Below are 26,408 nucleotides of genomic sequence, written 5' to 3'. Positions count from 1 at the left end.
AGCAGTCTCTGTGGAAAAAGGGGTTACTGTACTGTCTTAAGTTTATTACTCACTGTGATTGACTGGTCTCCTGCACCACTCACTGTGTACATGACTCTGATCAAGTATTGCTATTACTTGCTCTTTGGAAAAACAAAACCATTTTTTTTTTTTGCTCTGCATACAATGCATGTATTTGTTATCATACTTTTAGTCATGTGCATTAAAGAAAATAAATCAAAGTCATTGCTAACAATAATGGCTTCTTTAATGTGTTGTATAACCTCACCTTTTGCATAAAACATTTTGTGTTTCATGAAGTTCACATGATGCTTTTAGTGGTTTTCTGTTCTTATCACTGTGACCTAATCAGTTTTAAGTGTCATTATACTCATGCTCACCTAAAGTTTTCGACTGATGTTGGTGGCCTCATGCTTGCACAGTTTTTATCAGACAACTTCTTAGAAAATCTCAAAGCTAGGATGCAGTACATCTGAGTTACAATTTTTGAAAACTTAATATGCCTATGTGCTCACATATTTTGCTTAGGTGTAAGATACTGAAAAAGAGGCCTCATCTACTTTTTAAAGCTATTCTTTATACTTGGGCCACTTATATTCAGATTTCCTTAAATTCATAGTTTTACCAACCAAATAACGAAATGTCTTTGATTTCTTTAAGACTTTCCTAGTACCTCTGGCATCCTAATCTTATAATGTAGTAATATGTAGACCTTATATTTGAAGCTATAAGCTTTCCTTTCATTGTGCCAAGAGCAAGTGTCAAGATAATCTATTTAATTTCAAGAATACATACATTACACCAGATGATCAAGCTGAATTTGTCAAGTTAGCAATAAGTAATGAGTTTGTAGAAATAACTTTTTCTAGGTTGCTTTGATTTTAAGAAATGGCAAAAATAGAATAAAGCACTCTGCTTATGGAAGATAAAATGTTTCTTCAAATATATTTTAATAATCTAAAGCTCTCAAAGATGGCAAGCTAAGGAAATATCAAGATTGTATTTACTCTTTGCAGTTGGTTGGATCAAAGCAAAGAGCAGGGTCTGACCATAACTCTAGATTCCAATATATTAGCATACTGGAGTTGAATAATATCCAATAATTACCAGACTGTTAGAAAGCGTGATCTCACTACTAAGTCATCAGAAGGTTTTGATTTTGGTTTTGGCCCTTTTTCTATCTCTTTGTTGTTTTATCCAGCTCCCAGCCCCTCTGTATAACTCAGGACAGTGATTTGTTATGGATAAATGTTTTTTACTGCCTGACTTTATATTCAAAGAAGTATATTATTTTTCTCCTTAACTAGATCCAAGCCTCCTTTAAAGCAGAAAATGTAACAGTTTTATCTCCCATAGTCCCAGCATAATACTATAGAAAATAGTAATGCTTGAAACATATTGATTAACTGAATACGTTGTAATATAATTGACATCACCTGACCAATCACGTTTGACAAGTAAAGACAATTGCTCTCTTTTCCAGTATATTTAACACTACTTTTAAAGATTTCAATTAGAAGTTTTGGATAAACTTGAGATGCTATGGGAATCTTAATGTGGGATAAAAATATACAAACTGAATTAATAAAACTAATTCTGACTACGAATTTAGACCAGGTGCCAGCATGGTGAAGAAGTCATCTGGAAGAGAGGCGGGACTGCAGCCTCCACCAGAACTCCAAAAACTGATCAGAGATGTGGGGACAAAGATGATGAAAGGGAGGTTACCATAGCTCATTGCCCTGTTAGTCCTCACTAATCAAAAACAAAAGAATAAAACTCAGATTTAGAGAATCCCCGGTATTTCAACTTTTTAAAATCACCTTTTTACTACATATACACTTGACTAAAATTATCCAGAATTGCCTGCAACATAATTTTATAATTGTATTTTTGTATATTTATTTGTATAACCATTAGATTCATCTCCATAATGCTGGGCCCGTGACTGTTCGGCAGGCACACCTCTGTACCCCTTCTACTAGCAACGTCCTTGGCACATATCGTAAAATGAACATGTTTGTTCATATTTTTACATTTCTAAAATGCTTTTTACAACTCACATGCACATTTAACATAGAGTTTTTTCCTCTATTAAAAAGCTGACATTAAAATTGGATTATCTGACATCTTAGAACCAAATAAATACAATAGTAGGCACTCAATAAATCATTATTCAATAAACAAACTTCTGGCAACCCATCTTATTGTTGATTCTTAATCCAAACACTTGCTATCTTTGCTTTCCCTTCCTGCTTCTGAACTAAATTCTTGTTTTAATGGTAAAATCTTATCTCCAGTTACAATAGTATCCAGTATAAATTTATTATTTACCTGTTTTATCCTCACTGTTCCTAATGGATTATGAGCCTTTGTGTACAAAATTAAAGTATCTTCATCTTTCTGCCTTCAGAGAGCCAGGGGGTTGGTAGATGCCAGTAAGCCTTTGTTAAGTGTCTTCTAACAATGTTACTTCTCAGATCTACCTCCGGCTATTTTCTTTCTCTGTAACTATAGATTTGCAAACCTTAAATAGATTTATCTTTCATACTTTCTTCTCAAATAGCTATGAAAGGGCAGAAATTTGCATGAACATCTCTATTAGAAAGAGAGTACTAAGCAGGGATTGGTGGTTTTTTCTTTAAGATGCACTGAATGGCCACAGGTCATGTGTTTGTATAACAAATACATAGCATTTTGCTTTGTTGAAATGTAATGACCATTCTCAGAGAGAATGATTAGTAGAAGGCTAATTTTATTTCTTCATTTTGATATCTAAAAGAATTTAGCACCGATGTTATAATTTTTTTCAATTATAAAAGCAGACTTTAGGGAGTAAGAGAGGTGGTCTTACTCACTATGAATCATATCACTTGCTGTCATGGGTTGAACTAGGTTTCACCAAAATTCGTATGTGAAAGCTCTAACCCTCAGTGATTATATTTGGAGATAGGCCTTTAAAAAGGTAATTAAGGCTAAATGAGGTCACGTGGGTGGGTCTTAATCAAATCTGACCAGTGTCCTTATAAGAAGAGGAAATTTGACACACAAAGAGATACCAGAATGCACACACATATTGAAAAGACCATGCAAGGACACAATGAGAGCGTAGCATCTGCAAGCCTAAGAAAGAGGCCTCAGAGGGAATCAACCTGATGACACGTTGATCACAGACTTCCAGCCTACAGAACTGTAAGAAAATAAATTTTAATTTTTAAGCCACCAGTCAGTGGTATTTTGTTATTGCAGCCCTAGAAAACTGATATACTGAGTAAACACTTATATATGTTTGGAGTAGTAAGAGCAAACTCTCTGCAAGTCTTTCCCCTTGTTAATGGCAGCCCCATCCTCTTAGCTGTTCAAATGAAAAAAACACACATGGATTTATTTTTGACTACTCTCTCACATACCCAGACTTTTCAACAAATATAATGGCTCTCACTATAAAATTTAAACACTACTTACCACCCTCTCTACCTCCATAATCTCTTGTCTAGATTATTACAATTGCCTTCCAACTGGTGTCCCTGATTTTACACTTGCTCTTCCACAGACTGTTCTCTATGAAGCAGCCAGAATTATTCTCTTACAGCCCAAGTCAGATCATGTCACACTGCGTCTCAAAGCCCACTGATGGGGCTTAAAAACACTGTATGCTCATAAATATGTTGAAAACATAATAAGAACTACTGAAAGAAATATGTCAAAAATTATAGTAACTGGTGGACTGAGAGATTTTCTTTTTGTTCTTTTATTTTACAAATGTCCTATAGTGTGGTTTTATTATTTTGGTAATTCAAAATACTTTTGAAATTGAAAAAAAGAATAGGCATAAAAAATATGGTTGGCTTATACAGATAGATCTTAATTCTCTGATTTTATGCCATATATTAATACGTAACTTGCTACACAGCACTCTGGGGGTAATTTAGTCAATAAAGAGACTTTTTAAAAAATGAATCACAAACCATTACTGCTCAGCACACACACAGGAAGGTACTGATAATAACTACAAAGACAAAAGAGATCATCTGTAACCCAGGTACTAAAATTAGTAATAATGTTGAAGGCAGTTCTACCAAATTATGTTTTCCAGAAGACAGCCACAGGCTCTTCTCATGTAAGGAAGACTGATCACCTCCATTAGTCTTGACAAAAGCAAAGACTTCTGGATGAGGGCATTTAATTATAGTGTTTATCTAATCACTCAGTAGCCATTTACATAAACGTGATGGCTTAGAGCACTCACATTGTGGGGCATGGGGGAGCACCAGTAAAACATAGTGTTTGGTGAAGAGTGTATTTTAAGTCAAACATTTCAACATCACAAGTCAGAATTATTGGCATTTTATACTGGTGTTTTTAAAAATGTAAAAAGTGCAAATACTACCCGCTTGAGACAACAGATTCAGGCAATATGTTACTAAATTACTTAAACAAGAAAGAGACTATTGCTCCTAAGGAATGATATTTACAGTGTTTTTTTGGGCAGCTCTGTTTTGCAGTAGTCACCTATGATATCATTATTCGAATTCATGACAAAGCTGGGTAAGGATATGAGGCATTTTCTTCTGTATACTTCATGAGCAGAAACATTGGGCTCCTTGAGAGTTCATCGATGAAGAGAATATTTCTAAGCAGCTTCTGAGCAATTTTATCTTAACCAGTTGATCCCAAACCTGGGATCTTCACTCCTTATTACAGTACAATCTTTTTAGCCCCTGTGTTTGCACAGTTGCGGATAGTGTCAGGACCATCAACCTCTATGTCTAAAGACAGGAACTGTGTCCTCAACCAGTGAACCTTTGGCATCATAACTTCCATGAATTTCTGCCCTCCAAACCCAGGTTCCACTGACATAACCAAGGCCTCTTCTACCTGATTAGCCCATGGTGTCAAATATTCAACTGTAGCTCCTAGTTTGATGGCAAGTCCAACTTTCATCCCATTCTCCCAGATGTCTTTAATAGAAGCCCGTGGGTATATTGATGGGCTTCTACTGCAGCCATTGGCTTTACCCACTGTTCCAACCTGGACACCATCCTGTGCATGTCAGAGAAAGGACCCTGGTCTAGCTGCTTCTGGTGACTTTTTGCCACAGGGTGACCAAAGGTGATGTTTTGAACATAATGTCCAGGTGCAGGTAATTGGCCCTTGAGGCCAGCAGAGGTGAGTGGCCAGGTCGATGCTGAGGAAGGACAGGCCAGTCTTATAGCTGAATGCTGTGGTACTGGCTCTCAAGAGCCAGGCTACCCCATGAGTCTCCCTGCAAGAGGAAGGCATCATCCTGATGTGTCCCTTTTTTTTTTTTGAGGGGTTAGTACCTTAATCTTTAAGCAGTAACTAAATTTTCTTTTGAAAAAATGATTCGTTTTTAGTAAAGACATGAATTAGAGCTTTTAAGAATTTATTTTAGAATCAATTATGTCTTAAGTAAATGAGTCAAATCTAGCACTTTGCTTTGTTTTTGTTAGTTGGGTGGGTAAGAAAACTTAAAAGAGCTGGTTTGTTTAGTGATTTGCTAAAATATTATGCAAATGATAAAACCCCAAATCTCCATTAATGGGCCTTCTGGTGCCAATGGGATCAAAGGGCTAATAAATGTTTTTATCCCCAACTTCCTTTCAAATAAAACTCTATTTCAAATAAAGTTCTTCCTTTTAAATAAAATTCTGTTACATGTATGCACATGTATATGCATACATACACACTCACTTGGATACATCTACTACAATGCTAGTTCTGTCTTATGATATTACCTTCATAAGAAATTTGACATTTTCCCTATTTTGCCTTTTAGTTACCTTTTATTAACAATAAATTTACTTTTACCAAATTTTCAGAGCATGAAAGTGTTTTCCCATAGTGTTGGGCCTTTTTTTCCCCTGAAGTAAAGTCACAGAAAGATCAATTTGGGGGAATTTCCCCATCATGGAAACATACTACCTCTTATTAGTGAACTAGATTACAGGTGGAGGTTGGCAGGTTAGTATATGTGTAAGCAGAAGAGTAGCAAGACATTCGAAAGCCTGTGACCCTTGCTTTTTTACCTAATGCTTCTCCATTTAACCCTGGAATAACTAAAATTGGAGCAAGAGATTGGAGCAAGACACTGTAGACCCAACTGATAGTGTTTTGGGAGTTTACTATGGGTGTAATCGCTAAGCTTTCACTGGGGGAGGACCCAAGATCAATGCAAGTCCTTAGGTTCTACTTTAAAAAGGAAAGAAAAGGAAGGAAGGAAGGAAGGAAGGAAGGAAGGAAGGAAGGAAGGAAGGAAGGAAGGAAGGAAGGAAGGAAGGAAGGAAGGAAGGAAAGAAAGAAAGAAAGAAAGAAAGAAAGAAAGAAAGAAAGAAAGAAAGAAAGAAAGAAAGAAAGAAAGAAAGAAAGAAAGAAAGGGAAGAGGGAGGGAGGGAGGGAGGGAGGGAGGGAGGGAGGGAGGGAGGGAGGGAGGGAGGGAGGGAGGGAGGGAGGGAGGGAGGGAAAGAAAGAAAGTCATCTTATTTCAAACTAGAGACATGCTACCAGGAGCTCTACTTTTAATTCTTAGTCCCTAGAGCAGTGCCCGCGTGTCTTCATAAGTATGGGAAGGTTGTTCATATTAGTATTTGTCCCTGATTCCAAGCTGGGACTCAGAAATCAGACCAGCTCTTATATGTGTGATAACATGGATTAGGCATCTGTGGGGGCTCTGGAACTTCAGGCCTCACCTTCTCCCTCTCTGTGTGTATAACCTTTTAGGATCCACTCTTTCCTTCATTCCATATCTTCTTTCTTATTTATTAATTTGCTTTCTAATTAATGTGTGCAAGAAAAACTGTAAAATCTACAAAACAAAAAAAATCAACAGTTTTGGGTTTTTTTTTACTCTCCCTTTCATTTGATTTGCCTGTTTGACTCAATATGGAATTATAGGTTCAAAATAATTTTGCCCTGTAACGTTGATAGTATTTCTGAAAGAAAATCTCTGATGCCATTCTATGAAGTAGTATGTCAATAAGTATGTAGTATTAGGGGGAGGATTTCTGAAATTTACTGTAGTTAGTTTCCATGTTTTCAGCTCTACTTCTTACTAAATCCTTTGTTGAATGTGAGCCTTCCTCTGAGTCCAGATCCACTTTGGGATTCTAGTGGGTAGGCCAGATCCCTCCTCCACTGCAGTTGGTGTTTAAAAGTGGATTGCCTAGGTTCAAATTCTGGCTCTGACTTTTCTAGCTGTATAACCTTGGCCAAGTCACTTGTGCCTCTGTATTTTCACATGCATAATACTAGTATTTTAAGGATTATATGTACAAGTACTATTATTCTCGTGTTCTGCTTTTTAAGACATCTTGATTTTCATATTCCATTGGTTTACATACCTCTTTTGTTGATGTTCCCTCTCATGTTTATTTTTATATTATTCCTTTGCTTACTGAATTCTAGGTAACGAGAGAAAATAAATATGTGAGTTCAATCCTCCTTCTTAAATCAGAAGCCAGATCTGATTCTTAATTTTAGTAAATGTTCAGCAATTTAATAGTTTTAGTGTTATTTCTTTTAAAAATAATTTATATCCTTAAAAAATTATGTTTATATCTTTAGTATATTTTCCCAGTGATCAGATGACCCCGAGCCAGAATTAAACAGGAATTTTTTTCCTATGGATTCTTGGCAATAGTAGCAAAACTGGTTTAATGCTGGTCAGAGTTTAAGTCTCTTTAAAGCATTAGAAGCAAAATGAAAAGAGCATCAGCATGTTAGAGAAAGCTTAGTGTTCTTTTTGTGTTATCTCAAGGTGAAAATTAATAGTTTTACTGCATTTTGTGAAAGACTAGAAAATGAACCAGAATTAATACTGATGATTGCAATGATGATAGCATGCACAATTTCAAAACTGTCCAAATGTTTACTGGGCAATTAGTATACATCAAGTTACTGATTTTTCACAATAGCTCTTCAAGGTAGGCATTTTTGTACCCATTTTACATATGAAGAAATCAAGGTCTAGAGTGCTTGATTAATTTGCTCATCGCCACACAGCCAGTAAAGGACAGAGCCTTCTGACACAAAGGCCTGTCTTCTACGACTATGTAGGGCCAATCTGGGACTTAGGGGCCTAGAGCATTGACTAACTTGCATTAATAAATGTCTATTACTGCGTCTTAGGTACTTTTGTTTCCCTTTTGCTATAGTTCCTCCTTCTGTTGCCATGGAGGTCAGTGCAACTATCCCTGGTAGCTAGTGTTTCCGTATTCCATTCCCTTACAGCCCTTGCCACCAACTTTCTCATTAGAACCCTCTGCCCTCTTAGTGAACCCAGCTCCAAGTGAGCCCAGCTGGGGAATCCTCTTACCTCCCTTAGTGAGAGCAGGAGCCATGCTGTCCGTATTGCCAAAGTCAAGTAGAGTTTCTTGCAATACTAAACACTCAACTTTGAGTGTTGAAGAATAAATGAGTAGTGGTAAAAAAAAACAAAAACCAGATTGAGTTCCTAGTGTAAAAGACAGAAGAATGACTGTTGCTTAGGCAGAGGGATTTACCAAGTAGAAACTGTAAGATATTTTCCTATAGAGATAATGTTAGAAATGGTAGTTAGGTCCTGCAATTCTGTTAATATCACTAAAACTGCAGTCCAACTAATTTTCAACTTACGTAGTGTATGTGGGTTAATCTGGGAGCCCAACCACCATTTATTAAATGTTTCTATAAGAAAATGCTGTCTGAAGCACAAATAGCAGGATTATGAATGAATTTTTAGAAACAAACCATTGTAAATTGAAGTTAACTTCTAACACCATTAACTTATTGGTCATCTTTGCTTATGTCTTCTTACTGATTAATAAAATTATAAAGAATATGAAATCAGAAACTATTTTCTATTACATAATATTATCACTATGCCCAACTCTTTATTCTTCTCTCTGCCGCTACCTCCATCTAGCATTCATTATGGTTCTTTATATGTAGTAGTTACTCAAAAACTTTTGCATACTGATTGATTTTTAACAAGACTATCACTCAGAACAAAGAATAGTATGTCCTGAGATACCTAGGGTTCTTGCTTCAATTTAGCTTTAATTTTGAATTACATAGCAAAGTTATTAATGATATTTAGAATATGAATTAAATAACTCCAACTTTAAGTGATGTGGTTTTATAATATTAATAAATATAAGTAAATTATGATAGTAGATTTGGATGTTTAGCATTTTTCCACTTGACTTATAATTTAGGGGCAAATAGTCCCTTTAAAATGTAGAAGGCATCCTGGTTTCAAAGGCCCCCAAAGCCCTGTATTCTAAAATACACTTTAAAAAACTTTCTCTGACTAGGACAGAGAGGGAATGACCTCTTTCCTGGAAACACTATCAAGCAGTCTAGTGCCCTGGTGATGTATCTATCCTGCTTTCTGGAAATAGTCTGTCCTAGAATAATTTAAGATGACTTAACCTGTTCTTAGTTGGAGGAAGGCCGTGGCTAGGGAAGGAGGACCCATTTCGCATTTGTTTTTCAGTATGGTGACCAAAAAATGCTTTTCACAAACTGCACCATTTTACTTTTTCAGGTGTAATTGTGTGGAACCCCATGATCCCAGCAACGACACACTAAAGGAATGGAGCGAGTCCAATATTTCTGCCTCTGACATAATTTGGGAGAACCTAACTGTGTCAGTAAGTGAAACACTGAAAAATAAGTCATATCTTGAATCGTATTACTGTTTGGTGGCTTTTGTTGACATTGTGAGTAAATTGTCACCACTAAGGTAAAATTTTTTGAATGCATACAACTATAAAAGTGATAGTTTTTTCTTAATTGTACTTGTTTCAGGTATTCATCAGTAAACTGGGGTTTTCTGTCATTAGGTTTTTCTAATAGTTAGTAGGCCTGCATTGCTCTAAAAGCACATACACTAGTTTTAATAACTGAAAGCATATTAAGTAAGAATGGTGTTGACCTAAATGAAACCATATGGCAGAACTAAGTCAGCCTTCTGTGTAAAGAAGCCTGAGCGCTTCTACTTTACTCTGATACTGCTCCAGCTGTTCAGAATATGCTGAGAGTGAGGGGCTGGTTGTTAGTAGTTTAGTGTGAAAATTGCAGGCTTTGGGAAGAACAAAAGTCAATTTATTAACAAAATTCTGGCACCTCCCTCAGGAAGGGATTTCTTACTTCCATTTCCTTCTTATCTCCCACTCAGGAAAGAGGATGGCAACATGTTTTTCGCCTTAAATCCTGTACCTTTTAAAAACTTTTTTTTTTTTTTTTTTGCTCATCTCTGCTTTGTGATTTTTTCTCTCACAGCCACGTTTCTCTCTTCTATGGAATCTATTCTAATGTTTGCGCACTTCCTTTTTCATCTGTACTTGCATCCTTTACTTCTGTTTAGTCAAAACTCATAGTTGGAAAAATTGAAAGTGCTCTGCTTTTAATAAATATTAAAAAAATCTGAGCCATGCCCTGGCCAGTGTGGCTCTGGGTTAAAGTGTTGGCCTGAGCGCCAAAGGGTCACAGGTTCGATTCCCCGCCAAGGGCACGTTGGGTTCAGGTTGGATCTGGGTGCTGGCCGGGCGAGTGCGGGAGGCAGCCCATTGATGTGCCTCCCTCACATTGATGTTTCTCTCTCTCTCCCCCTTCTTCCCTTCCACTCGCTCTAAAAAGCAATGGAAAAAATATCCTCGGGTAAGGATTAACAAAAATAAAAAATGAATAAAAATCTGAGTTGTCCTAGTTTCTTTTTTATTCTCCTCAGTTACGAACATGATGAGCCAAAGCTTCTTTCACTTTACCGACTTGTATAAGCTCAAATCCCATTATAACCATCAGCATAAAACTATATGAATTCTAGTTCCTTTATGAAACACATATCATTTAGTAAGTGAGCCAGTTAGTGGAACAAATAAATCTTTTTTGTTGTACAAGTATTATAAAACTCCATATGTGATTTAAAAAAAAAGTTTTTATTGATTTCTAGAGAGGAAGAGAGAGGGACAGAGAGAAATGTTGATCAGCTGCCTCCCGCAGGCGCCCCCAGGGGTGGAGGCCTGAAACCTGAGCACGTGCCCTGACCTGGAGCTGAGCCTCGACCCCCTGGCGCGTGGGACCACGCTCAAACAACTGAGCCGCACCAACCAGGGCTAAATGTGATTTTTAAAAAATTGAGGTATAATTGACATGCAACATTATATTAGTTTCAGGTGTACAACATAATGATTCAATATTTGTATATATTACGATGTGATGACCACAGTAAATCTAGTTAACATTTGTCAACCTACATAGTTACAGAATTTTTCGTGTGATGAGAACTTTTAAGGTCTACTGTCTTAGCAGCTTTCAATTATAAACATGATTTTTGTAAGAACACTTGACCTATTGCCTGTTTTTGTCAATTTTCCGCATGAAATGTTTTCTTTAGAATCAACTTACCCTGTGTTTAAAATTCGATCTTGACCTATATTTAACTACCTTTATGCTTACCTTCATCATTCTCTCTGTAATAAGCCTTCACTTACTCTTGTTTTCTTTTGTTATAGTTAACGCTTATTCTCTTCTATTTTTTCCCCATAGAAATAGGGAACCATTAATACTACATCATGGTTGATCCATCCAGCAGTGTATCTTCCATTATATATTCTTTTTGTAAACAATAAGGATATTACTTCTAAAGAGTCTCTTTCTTGTGTTCTTCATCTTGGTGTTCCCTTCAATGCAGAAACCCAAGAATCGCATCTTTAAATCATTTAACATGATAATTTACTCTATGTGTTTTATATTCTCTCAATAATCTAATGCTAAATAGTAATATTCATTCTATATAGTTGCAAATTCTGAATAATAGCCTTCTAAAAGACTCACAGAACAACTGGTCTGGCTTGCCATGAGTTAATTTTAGATATTAGAAGTTTTAGAGTCAAGCAGAGTACAGTGAACAGTATTTTGCAGTCAACGCCTATCTAGCACTGTGTGTTTTTTAAACTTCTGTACTAGGTGTTACCATTCTGGCAGAAATTTTCATATTATTTTTCATTCATTAAAAGCAGTTTTTGCATTGAATAATTGCTAATCTTGACCAGAAATAACCTTTATCACCAAAGGGAATGCTACATAATGAAAAAATTTTGTAATTTTTAAGTCAATGAAGAGCATTAAAATTCTTTTGTCTTAATTTGTGTACCAGTTTTGTTTTTATTTTTTTTTACAAAAGCATAATCGTAAGTATCATCAACTGTTGCTGGTTTTATCCCGTAAACTTTATCTTTTATATATCCCCATAAAAAAGTTTAGTGGATAAATTTTCTTTGTTCAAAGATTAGTGTGGCTTCACTCGTTTCAAATCAGTTAAACCTGAAAAGGAGTGGAAAATTAAGTGAGTTATCAGCTATTCAAAGTGTATATACATTTTTGGGGGGCACCCTATGTCCCCCCAAAAAATGTGTACATACTTCGAATAATTATAAAGGCAGTGTTTGTACTTCAATTGCATTTTCAAACTTTTAGTAGCATTTTAGGATGAATTTCCTTTTTTCAAAGCTTCCTTTTCAGCCTGGCTGAAAAGAAAGAAACATCAACTGAGCTATCAGCTGTTAAAGTGTGTACACATGTTTTTGGGGCATCCTGTATATAAGAGGCAGGACACAAGTGCCAACTTTAAGTTCTTATTTTATCAAACTTGATTTTTACTAACTTCTACTAATAGAATTACTAATATTTAGAATGTGTTTGAAGAATAATTAGTGGAAATGAGTTTTTTTCATTTTATTTTGTAAGTGAAACCATGTGTCAGACTCATACTAAAAGAACAGGATTTAGATTTGATTTTCACTTCTATATCTCAGGATAGAGATGTAGAAGTGTGTGTGTTGGGGGTTGGGGGACAGTTAGTATAAACCAGAGAATAAGTGTAGAATTTAGTAGATTATAATTTTTTAAATGAACACATTGTCCCCCAAAAGGAAGAAACTTCTCCTCAAATTTGCTTTACATGAAAGTACCTAGGCAAGCTATTGGAAATTTATTATAGATTATAAAACAGTTAAACCATCCTTTGAAATGGCAAGTGGCAGCTATGTTCTTAAGAATTGAGAGCAAGACCCAGCCAAGGCCAAGGAACATTTTATATCTTCACAGAAGACTGAAGATAATCACAAATCTATAGATAATGAGTTTACAGTGGAGCTTGTAGCTCCTTTTTGTATTCAGCCTCTTAGCTTACCCGTTACTTTGCTTAGTAATTGCTCTACTATTATCTCTGAACACAGGCAAGAGAAGGAACTAAAAAATGCAAGGATTCTTTTTGGTATTTTATTTTTACAGAGTTTTGAGAAAAGGAAAATTAAAGCTATAATTAGGGCCCGGAGGATTTTTCTTTGGTTTTTCAATTAGCCAAGTTATTGTGCCCTGTATTAGCTTAACATGGATAACTGGAATTCAGCCTTAGCTAGCAAGGAAGGTATTTGCAGTTAGATTAGAAAAGGGGACAGAATTCTTTCAGATATTTATAAGATGTACTAATAATATTTCTTAAGAATCCTGGCCTTAGGGGTAGTTGCCCCAACTAGTTTTACCGGTTGGTTGTTTAGTTTTGAGTAACAGTGTAGCTATCTGTGGTTTATTCTAGGATCTTTTGAAGGTATTTATTTTCTGTTATTCAAGGACTCCCGGGCCTGAGACATTGTTCAATGGGCGGGCTCTGTGTTGGCGATCAATCCTTCAGTCTATATGTTTCTTTAAGACCTCCCTGTGCCCCGGCACAATTCAGTTTCTGTTCAGGTCCAGAATAGTTCAAGGGCTGATGAGGTCACTGGTTCATTTAAACAATTATTTTATCTGTTTTAAAATAAAATAAATATGTTAGTAATCTAATCTTTAAAATAAGATAAAAAAATTTTAATTTCAAAATATTAATATTTAAAATGCTCAGTTTTTTTCGGAGAAAGAAAATTTTTTTGACTTTGCTGCCACCTCATGGCTAAGGCAGTAATTAGAAATGATCCTTCAGGGGCTTATAAATATATACCAGGAAAAAAAGACCATGGAGAAGTCAGAGCTAATATGAGCTCTATTTTGCTCATGCAGCAACATTTTCTTCTCTGTTCTGTGATCTAAGTTGGAACCCAATCTTTGACTCATAATTTCATTTCAGTAATAATATATCACAGTTTTCTTCTTGCCTTTCTCATCGTTTTTAGTAGCTTTTGGACTAGACAATTTTACCAAATAATTGTTCTTCTTTAATAAGCAATAATTTTCCCACCATGGACACCATATTTGTATCACAGTTCTGCCACCACCAGCAACAAATTACTTAAAGTGTCTGATCCTAGTGATCACTCACTATCAAGTATGTCATACTTTCAATAAATATGCTGTTGGGAACTTAGTCACTATAAGGTTAAATACATATTGATTGGTAAATCAATTAGTTTTCTAGATTTAAATTGAATTTGGAAAAGACAAACATTTTAAGTGGTTCATGTTTAAATTTTACATACTATAAATCCTTGATATTGCTCACTACCTAACCTATACAGACAGAAGTTGTAAAGCGTAGTGTGAGAGCCATAGGTGGAAAGCTTCAGCTTTTCCACTGCAGTTGCCCTTCAGATGTTAGATTTCTGGAAGAACTGTGTCCGTCTTTTCCTAACCGCCCCCTTTGTTTCACTTCCTCTGGCAGGAATGCAGATCACTGCACGGGGAGTACGTTGGCCGAGCCTGTGGCCACGATCACCCATACGTCCCAGACGTTCTGTTTTGGTCAGTGATCCTGTTCTTTTCCACAGTTACTCTGTCAGCCACCCTGAAGCAGTTCAAGACTAGCCGCTATTTTCCAACTAAGGTACTCAGACTGCAATTTTCTTGATGAAAACATAAACCTACATAAAGCACCTAAGGAAGTCATCCATGCCTCAGGACAAGAGAGGGCAGTTGCCGTGATGAAAGGAGCCCCTAAAAAGCGCTCGTGTGAGCAGGCCGCTGGGCTAAGGGTGGAGTTAGGTGAGAGCGGGAGGTGAAGGGAAAACACTTAGACAGGTGCTCATGACCTCCAGGCTTTTGCCCCTGACTTCAGATTCCGAAGATAAGCTCCCACTTTCCCACCTCTGACTCTGGAAATTGAAAGCGCACACTGCATCAGTGATTGTCGCTTTCTTGCCCAGTGAGCAGTGGGAACCTCTTCCAGCCAGACAGATACCTCATTGGAGCCACTGTCACATTCTCTACCTGGGAAAGTCCCTTCAAAACCCATTGGAATATTATTCTCTTTTTCATTTTTGAAGTGTCGGTCCTTTCCCCTAACCCACCACGTTCGCATCGGCATATTTGGAAGGGAAAGTAAACAGAGACACAGCTTAGTTCAGTATTTAACACTGCAAAGTGACATCTATAACGTGCGACTCAGCCGATAAAAAAACAAGAAAAAAAAAACCCCTCAAGAAAACAAGCTTTTTAAGGATGAGCAGAAAATTATAATCAAAATTCCACCCTGGAAAAATGCTTCAAGAACTGTTTCTTCCACAGAAAACTTCTGTTTTTGTCACCTCCTTCCATAATGTGGAAGACTTATTTCTTTCCCTAGAAAATTTAATTTGATTAAATTATGTTTGTGATTTGAAACAATAATCTTCTGCATCCTAATAAAGAAGCCAGGTCTTGTTGATAATTTTTATTAGGATTTAGGATTTTTTGCTTAAAGAGGGCTTTATATATGAAAAATGGCTTTAAAACTGGCTCACATAGAATAACTTAAATTTGCCCACTCTATTGTGCACATTCCTTGCTGCCATACTTATATCCCAGGTAAACTAACTAAAATATTATGCTTCTTCAATAAAATTGATAATTTTATTTTATGGTACTTCAGGCTTATCCTATTAAAATGTTGCCTTTGTGAGGAAAAGTCCTAAAATTCAAAATTCTGGCCATGCAACCTTACTCTGTGTTATAAATATTCGCGCACTTAGCTTCATAATAAACTTAGATTTTAAATAAATATTAAAAATAGCACAATCACCATTCTAGCTATCTCACAATGCCTCACTCTGGAAAGGTTGAATGTGTATCCATCTTAATGACAGAGTTACATAAATATACATTCAGGTTCTGACAGAGCTAATGATAATATTACAGTATGCATAAAATATAATGTTGTGATGTTATGTCATAAAGTGTTTATAAAGTGTGACTCTAGATTATGTTCCTGACTATTCCTTTCTATTTATAGTTTCTTCAAGTGACAAATGTCTATTATTTTTAGGTTCGATCCATAGTGAGTGACTTTGCTGTCTTTCTTACAATTCTGTGTATGGTTTTAATTGACTACGCGATTGGGATCCCATCTCCCAAACTACAAGTACCAAGTGTTTTCAAGGTGAAGTTATCGTATCATTTATTATTTACCTTTTCATCTCTGTAGACCTAATCTTCACTTAGATAATGGTTAGAACCTTAGACCTTGAGGTTTTCATGAAAATACAAAGAAATAAATTTAAATGAGACTAGATCACAATAGGAAAAAAAGATATAGATTAATAAAATGCCCATAGCATGACTAAAATTTTGGCCTAATATTTAAAAAAATAGGAACCCCAAAATAAGAACTTAGAGGCCACTTGAAAATATTTCCTGTCAATTTTTTCCAGTTGAAATATCTTCATATAACACTCCTAAGAGATAAGGGAGCATTTTGAAACTAAGGGAAATGCATTATCTTGATGCAGAATTGCCCAGTGGATAAGACTTGAAAAATAAGTAAAAATAGGTCTGAAACAGAATTCTGACCATGTTACTGACTAAGATTGTGACCTTGGTCCAGTTACTTGAGCTGCTCTGAGCCTTGGTTTTCTCATCTGTCAAACAGAGCTAGGAACTTCCTCATAGAATTATTGTCAGAAAGACTTCCTTTGGATTCATCTCAGGCACCAGCCATGTTTAGAACCCTTCCCTGAACCCTCGATGTCATCAAGTATCTTTTTGCTATTTTCAGATAATGGCCTGTGCATACGTCTAAAATAAGAGTTACACACAATTGTCAACTGTAAATACAGATAAATTTGTAAATATAAATATATTTCAATATATATAGAAATAAATTTGCTGACTGGAAATGGTAAATATTATTTTATTTAATATAGGTATTAAGAGCACAGATTTTTGAGTGAGTCTGTCAGATTTCAAATCCTATTTCCAGCACTTACTAGCTTTAGGATCTTGGGCAATTTACTGGACCTCTGTGTCTCAGTTTTCTTATCTGTTGCCAAGGGCAAAATGAGTTAAAATAGTTAAAGCACTTAGAATGGTGCCTGTGCTTTATAAATGCTTTGTGAACATTAGTGTATTCATTATAGCTCACTTGGCATATCCGTTTATAAGTAGGGTTTTCCTGGTAGCATCTGTAAGATTTAATTTAAATATTGATTAATCCAATTAATAACTGTGTGCATTCTTTTATTTTTCACAGCCCACCAGAGATGACCGTGGCTGGTTTGTTACACCTGTAGGCCCAAATCCATGGTGGACAGTAATAGCTGCGATTATTCCAGCTTTGCTGTGTACTATTTTAATTTTTATGGACCAACAGATTACAGCTGTCATCATCAACAGAAAAGAGCATAAGCTAAAGGTATATTTTAACATTAATTTTAATGTAAATTATTTTGACTTAAATGACATCAATTGATTCATTATACTTTATATTCTGTAGTTATTTATACAATGGAATATTAAAATAATGTCTTCATTTTTATTGTCTATATTCAGGATACTCTGTCTTACAATAAACTTAAAATTAATTATTTTTAGCTAATTAATTAATTAATAGCACTTGGCTGATCTTTTAACTCTGAAACCTTACCTCCAGGACTTAAAATAAAAACACTGCCTAAATTCTAACTTTCTTTACCATGTTTAACATATTTTAATGAAATAATCTATTCTGGTGAAGCACAGCTTTACCAATTTATCTTATATTGGGGATTTTTCTATTTTTTGATTTGAGCCTAAATATGTCTATTAGATTACATTCATTATTGGAACAAATTACATCTTCAGGTATTTCTTATTTTCTTTAGTTATTCCTCTGTCTATAATGCCTATGACAACAAAACCCAGTTATAAATGTTACAGATTGTGACACTTTTGTTGAGTTTTGCAAATTTTAATGACTGTTCTTTTTTACAAAGAGAATAAATACAGATATATCTTATATCCTGACCCTGCCATTTTGCAACTGCAAATAATCAAAATTGTTCACTGGCACACAGTTTGCCTGAGATATGTAATGTGAGTACTATCACTTATAGGAATATGTTAAACCAAATCAAATCGTTGAAGGTTACAGATGATCTAAATCAAACCTTGTGAAAACAGAACATGCACAATCTTGTTTTGTTCTGGAATCATGTACACACTTTAAACTCTAAGAAAAGGTTCATTGTCGGAGCAACAGAAATCATGCTTTATAGGATTTATAAGTATGTTTGTTAGAAAGATTGAACTATTTGATGGGAAATAGTAAAAACATAAATGTAAGAAAGCACAATGATTTGTAATAAATCTTACTGAAAAGGAATTTTCTGTATATATTGGAGGAAATGTGTCTATCTTAAAGAGCATTCTTCCTTTTTTTTTTTTTTTTGTAGAAAGTAACATAAGAGTGCTGAAAACCTTCTTTGAAAGTTCATTCAATTTATTTGTTTTTGTCAAATAAAATCTTAGTTATTAAGGATACATTTTACAAAAATACCTCATAAAGTCTTAGGAACTAGGCCAGTGGTGTGCTGGTACATGTTTAACAACCAGTTCTCTGCATTTAAAAAAGAGAGAGATCTTGATTTATAATGTTTGCTGATTTCCATGGTATGAATACTCCCATCGCGGCCCATTTTATGCTACCAGTGTGACATCAATTGGCAGGAATATTTTTTGAAAATTAAACAATTGGCTCTGATAAACCTTTATGAGCTGATTCCCAAAACATTGCTGAACTATGCAATTCAATGTTGGAAACTTTGAAGCGTTTACAGCCCTCAAAACAAGGAATTCAGACCTCCAAGTTTAATAGCCTACTTATTTAATATCAATCATTTAAAAGTATTTGCTTTTAAAATATTAGCCTTCTGCAAAAGCAAATTCCACCACAACTTAATTATTAAAATTGTGTAGTTGACTAAATAGATCTATAAAATGAGTATAAGTACTTTACGTTGCATATTGTTAGTCTGCTACTCTCTAAGAAGTAGGAAAACATTTTTCCTAGACACCAGTTTATTTTTAAAACTGAAAACATAGTATTTCATTATAAAGTAATTTATGATTTTGGTTTAAAAAATTAGATAATATAGAGTTGAAATAAAAAAGTGGAAAACACTATCATTTCCTTACTTAGACATAAGATAGTTAATATTTTAATATATACCCAAATATATATTTTTATACTACATATGTTGCTTGCATTTTTCTCACATAAGAGCATTTATCATGGTAATCATCCCATGTCAACAATATAAATCTGCATTATCATTTTAAATGGCAGTATCCAAGGTGTCCCAAAAAATGTATACACACTTTGAATAATTATGAAGGCAGTGTTTATTAAAATATATTTCATTTTCTTTATTGTTATTTTTATTTTTTAATTTCAAAATGTAATAGAATCTACATACAATTGTGTTTTAGAACACTCTCTATATATATTTCATTATATTATACATGCTTTAACTTTAACTCTTATTTTAAGAAGAAAATAAATTGTATAAGCATTGTTTCCCTTTCAAAGGAAAAAAAATTTTTCAGTCTTTATAATTAGACAGAAATTCCAGTTTTTGCTGAAAAATTGTTCTTCTAAGGGTTATCAGCTAAGCTGGTGAAAGCAGTATTTTTTTCTAAGTATTAATGGAATCATGTTAAACGAAATATGGAAGTAAGTGAAGATTTGCTGAGGGTGATGCTGTCTTGTGGCCATTCTCAATCGTTGCTCCTTCCCGGCCTCTCAACCTTATAAATCACACAGCACTACACTTCTGTTCTTCATAAGCCTGTGGTAGGCCCTTGACATTCACAGCCTTTGCCAAACTCCAAATCAACAAATAAGATGTATTTTCTTCTTTATATTTCATGTAAAATAGCTAAAATGTAATAAAGCATAAAGCATTCTTTATGTGGTCTTTCAAGTACTTGCACTTACAGAATTAAATGTAGGACAAAAACATTTACTATTTTTTGTCACTAAAATAAACTTGAGGCTATATTAATAAACTATTACATTATTTGTACATTACTTTTTTATTATACAAATAAATGACCATATAATCAAAGATTCATATTTTCACAACTTACCAGCTTGGATTTAGTTAACAATAGAGCAAATCTGCTTAATCAAAACTCTGCTGTGTTTCCCCAAAGAGGAGAAAGAGCGAGTCTCTCACGGCCACTATGCCTCATCTTGCTCGTCGGATATAGACACTTGCAAAGCAAGTTCCTTGCAGTGAAGACGTATTTTATCTACAGTGAACACTTTTTTCTCTCTTTGGCCTATAACTTTTATCTTCCATAAGCTTTGGCATAGTGTGGTCTACTGCTGCTGATTTTCCTGTTAACAATATAAAAAAATCACCTTCTCAGAATAGTGTTTACCCAGAGTAACGGTTTGTTCCGAAGCCGTTCTCTCCTCCTGTTGCTTCCCTGAAATGTTTGCAGTCTCCTGGCTTGGACTTGAACCACATTGTCACGGAAAGACATGTGTTTCTTGAGTATATCCCCAGACCACAAGTTAACCACATTTTTAGCTTTTACTAATTTTTTTTTCTCACTTGAAAACCCATTTTTGCCTTGGGTGGAGCATTTTTAGAAGTAGTTCGATGAAGCATATTTTGTAGTTTCTGTATCAAGCACCTGGTGGATTCCACGTCGTGTTATCCAAGTGTATCTGAGTCAACACCGTCTATCCAAGTCACCTTGGAATTCAGCTTTTCATTCCTTCTCTCTCCCAGACTTACAGTGTAGGTCTTTTCACTTTTTCTTTATCTCCAGTGCCAAAACTAGTAGTTGTTTTTCTTTTAGAAGAATTTTTCATGCCACTAAAAATGGCTTTCGTTATTTTGTGAGTGTTACTGCATACACAGGAAAGCCGTGTTGGCCTGCAGAGGCCAGGCCTGGCTCACTGGCACAGTAACTTACGCCTCCCCCAGAATGAAGAAGCTCAAAATTAGCCAAACTCCAGCTCACTGTATTACCTCATGATCCTTTGAGTTGATCATGGTGGTCACATTGGAAGATATATAAATGTTGAATCACTATGTTGTGCACCTGAAACTAATATAATATTTTATGTCAACTATACTGTAGTTCAAAAATTTAAAAGCTGCAAAAATTTGAGAATGCCAATTATCATCTGTTTTGTATATAGATATAAATTGATACTCTAACATTTTTTACTTGTTCATTTCTTTCCAAGAGAAGTAGGATAGATATAGGTGAAATGAATCCCTTTGAAAAGCATTAAACACGTTCACTTAAAAAAAAAGAGTATTCCCTAAAAGTGGAAGGAGAGATATTATTTTACAGAAAAGAAAGTTTCTGTTCAGATACAACTGTGGGCTTTTCTGCATGTTTCTGTAGACAGTTCAGGCTTCTTTTGACATCATTTTTAATAAACAGCAATACAATCCCAGATCACTTGAGCAAATGAATGCGTTTGCAGCATTCACTTGGCACCACATTCTCTCGATGATTATGGCATTCGATATGTTCTTTTTTGCCCTCTTTGTCAGCCTGGTTCTTCATGTCAATCTATAGTCTTTTATGTGGTTAACTTGACAGATGCAGGAAATTGCTGCCAAGCTTTGAAATGAATTTTTTCAGCAGTGGCATCTGGGTATCAGATGGTCCTCTTGGCTGGCCTCTTGTCTTGCTGCATGTTGGTTTTAGTGGGGTCTGCTGTAGCATCACCTGTTGCTATGCTCCCTTTCCCTTCCATATGTCCATTTCCCGTGATCCGTGGATGGATGTGAGAATAAAAGCTCTGGTTCTGTCTTTATTTCAGAAAAAAATTCTACAGAAATATGTTAGAAGGTGCAGAGTTCTCTCTCTGACAAAAGGATACTTCCCTTTGGCTGGTGTGCTTATCAGCTAATAATTTGGTTACAAAGACCAAGTTTTTAAAGACAAACGAGAGGGAAGAAGCAGGATGATGATTAATTAGTGGAAGTGCCAGAACTGCTTTATTTCTTTGATTCACGTTAAGATGCTCCCATTGTTGTACAACATGATGGGGGGGTGGGGGGTGTATTTTTGCTTTTAGTATATAGTTGTACTTTACAAAGCTAGCTTTTTAAATTTAAAAAAGAAATAATTTCCTAGGGAAGCATTATTTGTCGCTTCCTGCAATCCAGAATCTTATTGTTTACATTTGTATCATATTTTTAAAAACACTAAGAGCCATAGGAAACCACTGTCATGAAGAAGTCCTTCTTCATGTTATTAAGCCATAGTGCACACGGGTCCTGGGAAAATCCAGGGTATGCAAGCTCAAGGCCCCATGTCCTCTGCCCTCTGATGTTTATCTCCTCGCTTCTAGCACCTCTTCCATTCTCTCTCAGCAGGACTGCAGATTTGCACAACCCCAGGGGGCACCCTTCACACTGTACTCCCTCAGAGGCAGGGGCTTCAGTAAGGCCTTCGCTGTTCTCTCCTCATTCCTCAGTTGTAGGACAGCACAGTCCTCTAACTGGTTAAGACATTGTCCTTTAAAGGGACCCAAATTTGAGTTTTATTCTATGCAACTGCATCTTCCAAAATGTTCTGCAAAAGGACCCAAAGAACAAACTATGACCCTGGTGCAGCTTATTCCTTCCTATGCCTTTTTGTTTAAGCAGATACCAGGGCGTTCCTCTTCCCACTCTCCAGCTCTTAGTAATGGAGATCTTTCCTGCATTGCTTGCAAAGAAAATCTTCTAGCATCATCTTCACAAGGGAAACTGAGTTTAGGCATTTTGGTGAACTGGAGCGATGCCCCAGCTAAGCTGACCCGAGGAAGAGTACCACTGAATTGGCGGCAGTGCACGAGGAAGAGGTGGTTGTGTGGATATCTCCCATTGTCTCTCTGTCATTCCTGCACTGTTATAATCTGGCAGGGATAGGCAGAAGGGAAAGGAAGGACAACAGACTTTAAGGGTGTTTTCTTAATAAAACAATTAACAAAGCAAAATAGCAGAAAAGAAACACTACCATGACAAATATGCACCAAATACTCAATATGTTTTACTCCAGGCTATATGAGCTTTCATATGAACTACAAACTGCTTACAGTTTGGTGAAACTGCCTGTAAGAAAAAAAACAACCCAAATTATTCTTCTAGAAGAACTGGTAATGTCTGCTCATGTTCACAAATTTAACAACGGTACTTATTTTTAAATTATACATATTAAATTTGATTCTAAAAGATGTTTCAGTGATGCATATTTGCTTTTTAAAAAGTCAATCTGTAACTTATTGATTGCTTATTGTGTGCCAGTGATTGTGCCAAAAACTATGGGAAATACTGAGAAATTATATGATAAGTTGCCTGCCTTTATGAAACGTACTTTTATTGAGGATCCTTGAAACAAATGAGGACAAAAGAGAAATTTATTGTTCAACTGCTAGAATGTAGCGGTCTCTAACGTTTAATGGGTGTGTACTATATGCCCATTATGGTTCTAAATGATTTGCAAAATTAAATGATGTAATTCTCACAACGACCCAATGAGGCGGCTCCTGTAATCACCACCACCATTTTTCAGATAGGGAAACAGAGGCACAAGAGGTTAAATGATCTACTCAGGGTCATTGGTTGAGCCAGTATTTGATTTCAGGCCACTTGTCTGCAGAAACTAAACCCTTAACTGCCTTGTTATACTACCTCTCACTAAGAGTGGGAATGTGAAGGAGGCCAAGCCCTTAGCTCCTTCTGAGGCTCCGCCCTGCCAGTTCCCCAGGGGGATGAGGGAGAGGTTGGCGCTGCTCTTCTCCAGTTTCAGCTTCTTTAGAGACCTGACCTGACCACCCCCTCCAGGAGAGCGGTCCAGTTCCTCACGCTCCACATGCCCTTTGCATCCGGTTTCCTTTTTTACATTTCCTCACTGGTCCAAAAAGAGCACTTCAGTTTGCAATACCTGGAGGTCAGTGATAGTGGAGTAGGATCATGGAGGAGATAGAAAACACAAAAACTATGATTTTAAAGAGAAACTTAATTTTTCTACTGCTGAAACCGAAACAAATGGGAAATATATACGTATATATATATATAAGCTTAGGTTCCATGATATTATTTTTCCCAGTGAAGGTCATCCATTGAAAGAAAAGAGGGCAATTGAAAATTGAGTGTCTGAGAAGAATTTGTCTTTAGGAGATCTGATATGAGAGGATACTTGGATGTTGTCAGGAAGGGATTTCTGTTCATAATCAGGTCATTCTTAGTTCTGTTGTCACAGTCCTTACTTTGTTTTCTCCGCCTAATGCCTGATATACAATTGGCACTTAATAATTTTTTTTATGAATTAATAATGAGTGAGTTGTGAGTAATATTGTGAATTAACTTGCCCATTTAAGGAAACTATCGAAGTGACTGTATTTGATAATGACTTTACTTATCCAATAAAAGTAGCATGGAAACTAATATAACATTAACCTAGAAATACATGGAATCTGTTAAAGTATGTAGTAGACACTATAATCATAATTGCAATAGGAATATCTGCAACATTAAGTGAATTGTATAACTTTTTATCTTTATTTTGCATTTTACAATCAGTTGTATGAGACTCAAGACAGCATTTTCTTTCTAGTCTTACTGTTCCATGGTGGTTGTGTTATTTGTCTCTATAATAAATTCAGATCCCATGAGAATCCTCTTTTTTTTCTTTTTTTAACAGAAAGGTTGTGGATACCATCTGGACCTATTAATGGTGGCTGTCATGCTTGGTGTGTGCTCCATCATGGGCCTGCCATGGTTTGTGGCTGCCACTGTCCTCTCCATCACTCATGTCAACAGCCTAAAACTGGAATCAGAATGTTCAGCTCCAGGAGAACAGCCCAAATTCCTTGGCATTCGGGAGCAAAGAGTTACCGGGCTTATGATTTTTATTCTTATGGGTTCATCAGTCTTTATGACCAGTATTCTGAAGGTAATAAAATCTGCCTTTATGAATTTGAGAGAAAGCAGAACATAATTTATTATTGTTTAGGAAATTGCACTTGAATCTAAACCATCAATTTGCAAATATATTATGGCACATGATGAAAGTGATGAATTTCTTTATCGTGTTTATATAACTCCCTAACTTAATGGGAGAAATTATGTGCTGTATTTTAAAATCTTTAAATACATAAAAATTTAGTCTGGTAAAGTAAAATTTGATGTGTAAATTATTACTATAATTTTGAAATGGTGACACAGTTGTGGGAAAGAGTCCCTCATTATTTCTGACTGACTTGTGACCTGAATGCACTACAGACCTACATGAAATAACGTTTTTATATATTTTTTGTCAGTGAAAAGCTTTATTTGCAATTAACATTGCCTAGTCTAAAATAGAGATACAGAAATAAGCAATGTTATGGTCATGGCCACGTATACCATTTCATATGTTCCATAAAACTAATAACATAAGAGCATTAAAGAGTAATTATTATGTCATATAATTTTGGCAGATATTTCTAAGCTGTGTTACTTGTATTTTATTATAACTCAGTTTTCTATAATTTGAAAATTCTAGTTGAACTATTTAATCATTTACTTAAGTTTACTTGTATTTAATTATCTCATAAGTATATTTGCAAGAATTGGTTTATATGTTATATAAATAACTATAGAGATAGGATGATGCTGAGCTATCTCAAGAAAGAGAAACATTGAACAATCCACAATTTTACAAATATCTGGTATAATGTAGGAACAACTCGAAGTATTAGCTCCATTCTTCACCTTTAATCCAAATATCTTATTTGAACATAACTTGTGCCTTTTCTCCAATTGTCCTTTCACAGTTTATCCCCATGCCAGTGCTGTATGGAGTGTTTCTTTATATGGGTGCTTCATCTCTAAAGGGAATTCAGGTAAAGTACTTACAGTAATACAGACACATCTATGATGACTTACCTTAAGGTCTATTGAAGCTAAGTGATGTGATAGTTAAGAAAATGATATCATCTTATGAACAGGTTTTAGATCACAATTAATTTTTTAAAAAACTTGTCAGATTTACAAAAGTTAAAGATCCTCATCAGCATTTTAAGTTCATAATCTTAGCATACTTTTGTTTACCATAGCTGTATTAAAATAAAGAAGGTTTAGATTTCACAGCCCTTTTAGAAAACTAATCATAGTACATTTCAAAATATATACCAGTACTTTTAATTTTTGATACTGTAATCATGGTTATGGATATCTATC

General features: G+C 35.4%; 1 protein-coding gene and 1 pseudogene across 3 annotated transcripts in view; one reads left to right on the top strand and one right to left on the bottom strand.

The window, feature by feature from the left end:
* Nucleotides 1-26,408, top strand: part of SLC4A10 (solute carrier family 4 member 10) — a 142,112-nt gene that overhangs the window by 90,783 nt on the left and 24,921 nt on the right. For all 3 annotated transcript variants that reach the window (XM_087819813.1, XM_016196641.2, XM_087819814.1), the window contains 6 exons: nt 9,548-9,653; nt 14,657-14,818; nt 16,235-16,348; nt 17,438-17,599; nt 24,889-25,140; nt 26,003-26,071. In XM_087819813.1, the coding sequence (XP_087675939.1) occupies nt 9,548-9,653; nt 14,657-14,818; nt 16,235-16,348; nt 17,438-17,599; nt 24,889-25,140; nt 26,003-26,071 (865 nt within the window). The remainder of the gene's footprint in view (nt 1-9,547; nt 9,654-14,656; nt 14,819-16,234; nt 16,349-17,437; nt 17,600-24,888; nt 25,141-26,002; nt 26,072-26,408) is intronic.
* Nucleotides 4,613-5,051, bottom strand: LOC148092618 (ribulose-phosphate 3-epimerase pseudogene; annotated as a pseudogene).

The sequence above is a fragment of the Miniopterus natalensis genome, chromosome 8 (assembly GCF_054644295.1).
Source record: "Miniopterus natalensis isolate mMinNat1 chromosome 8, mMinNat1.hap1, whole genome shotgun sequence".
NCBI lineage: Eukaryota > Metazoa > Chordata > Mammalia > Chiroptera > Miniopteridae > Miniopterus > Miniopterus natalensis.
Note: the sequence above shows the minus strand (reverse complement) of the source record. Positions and strands in the feature narration are given on the sequence as shown.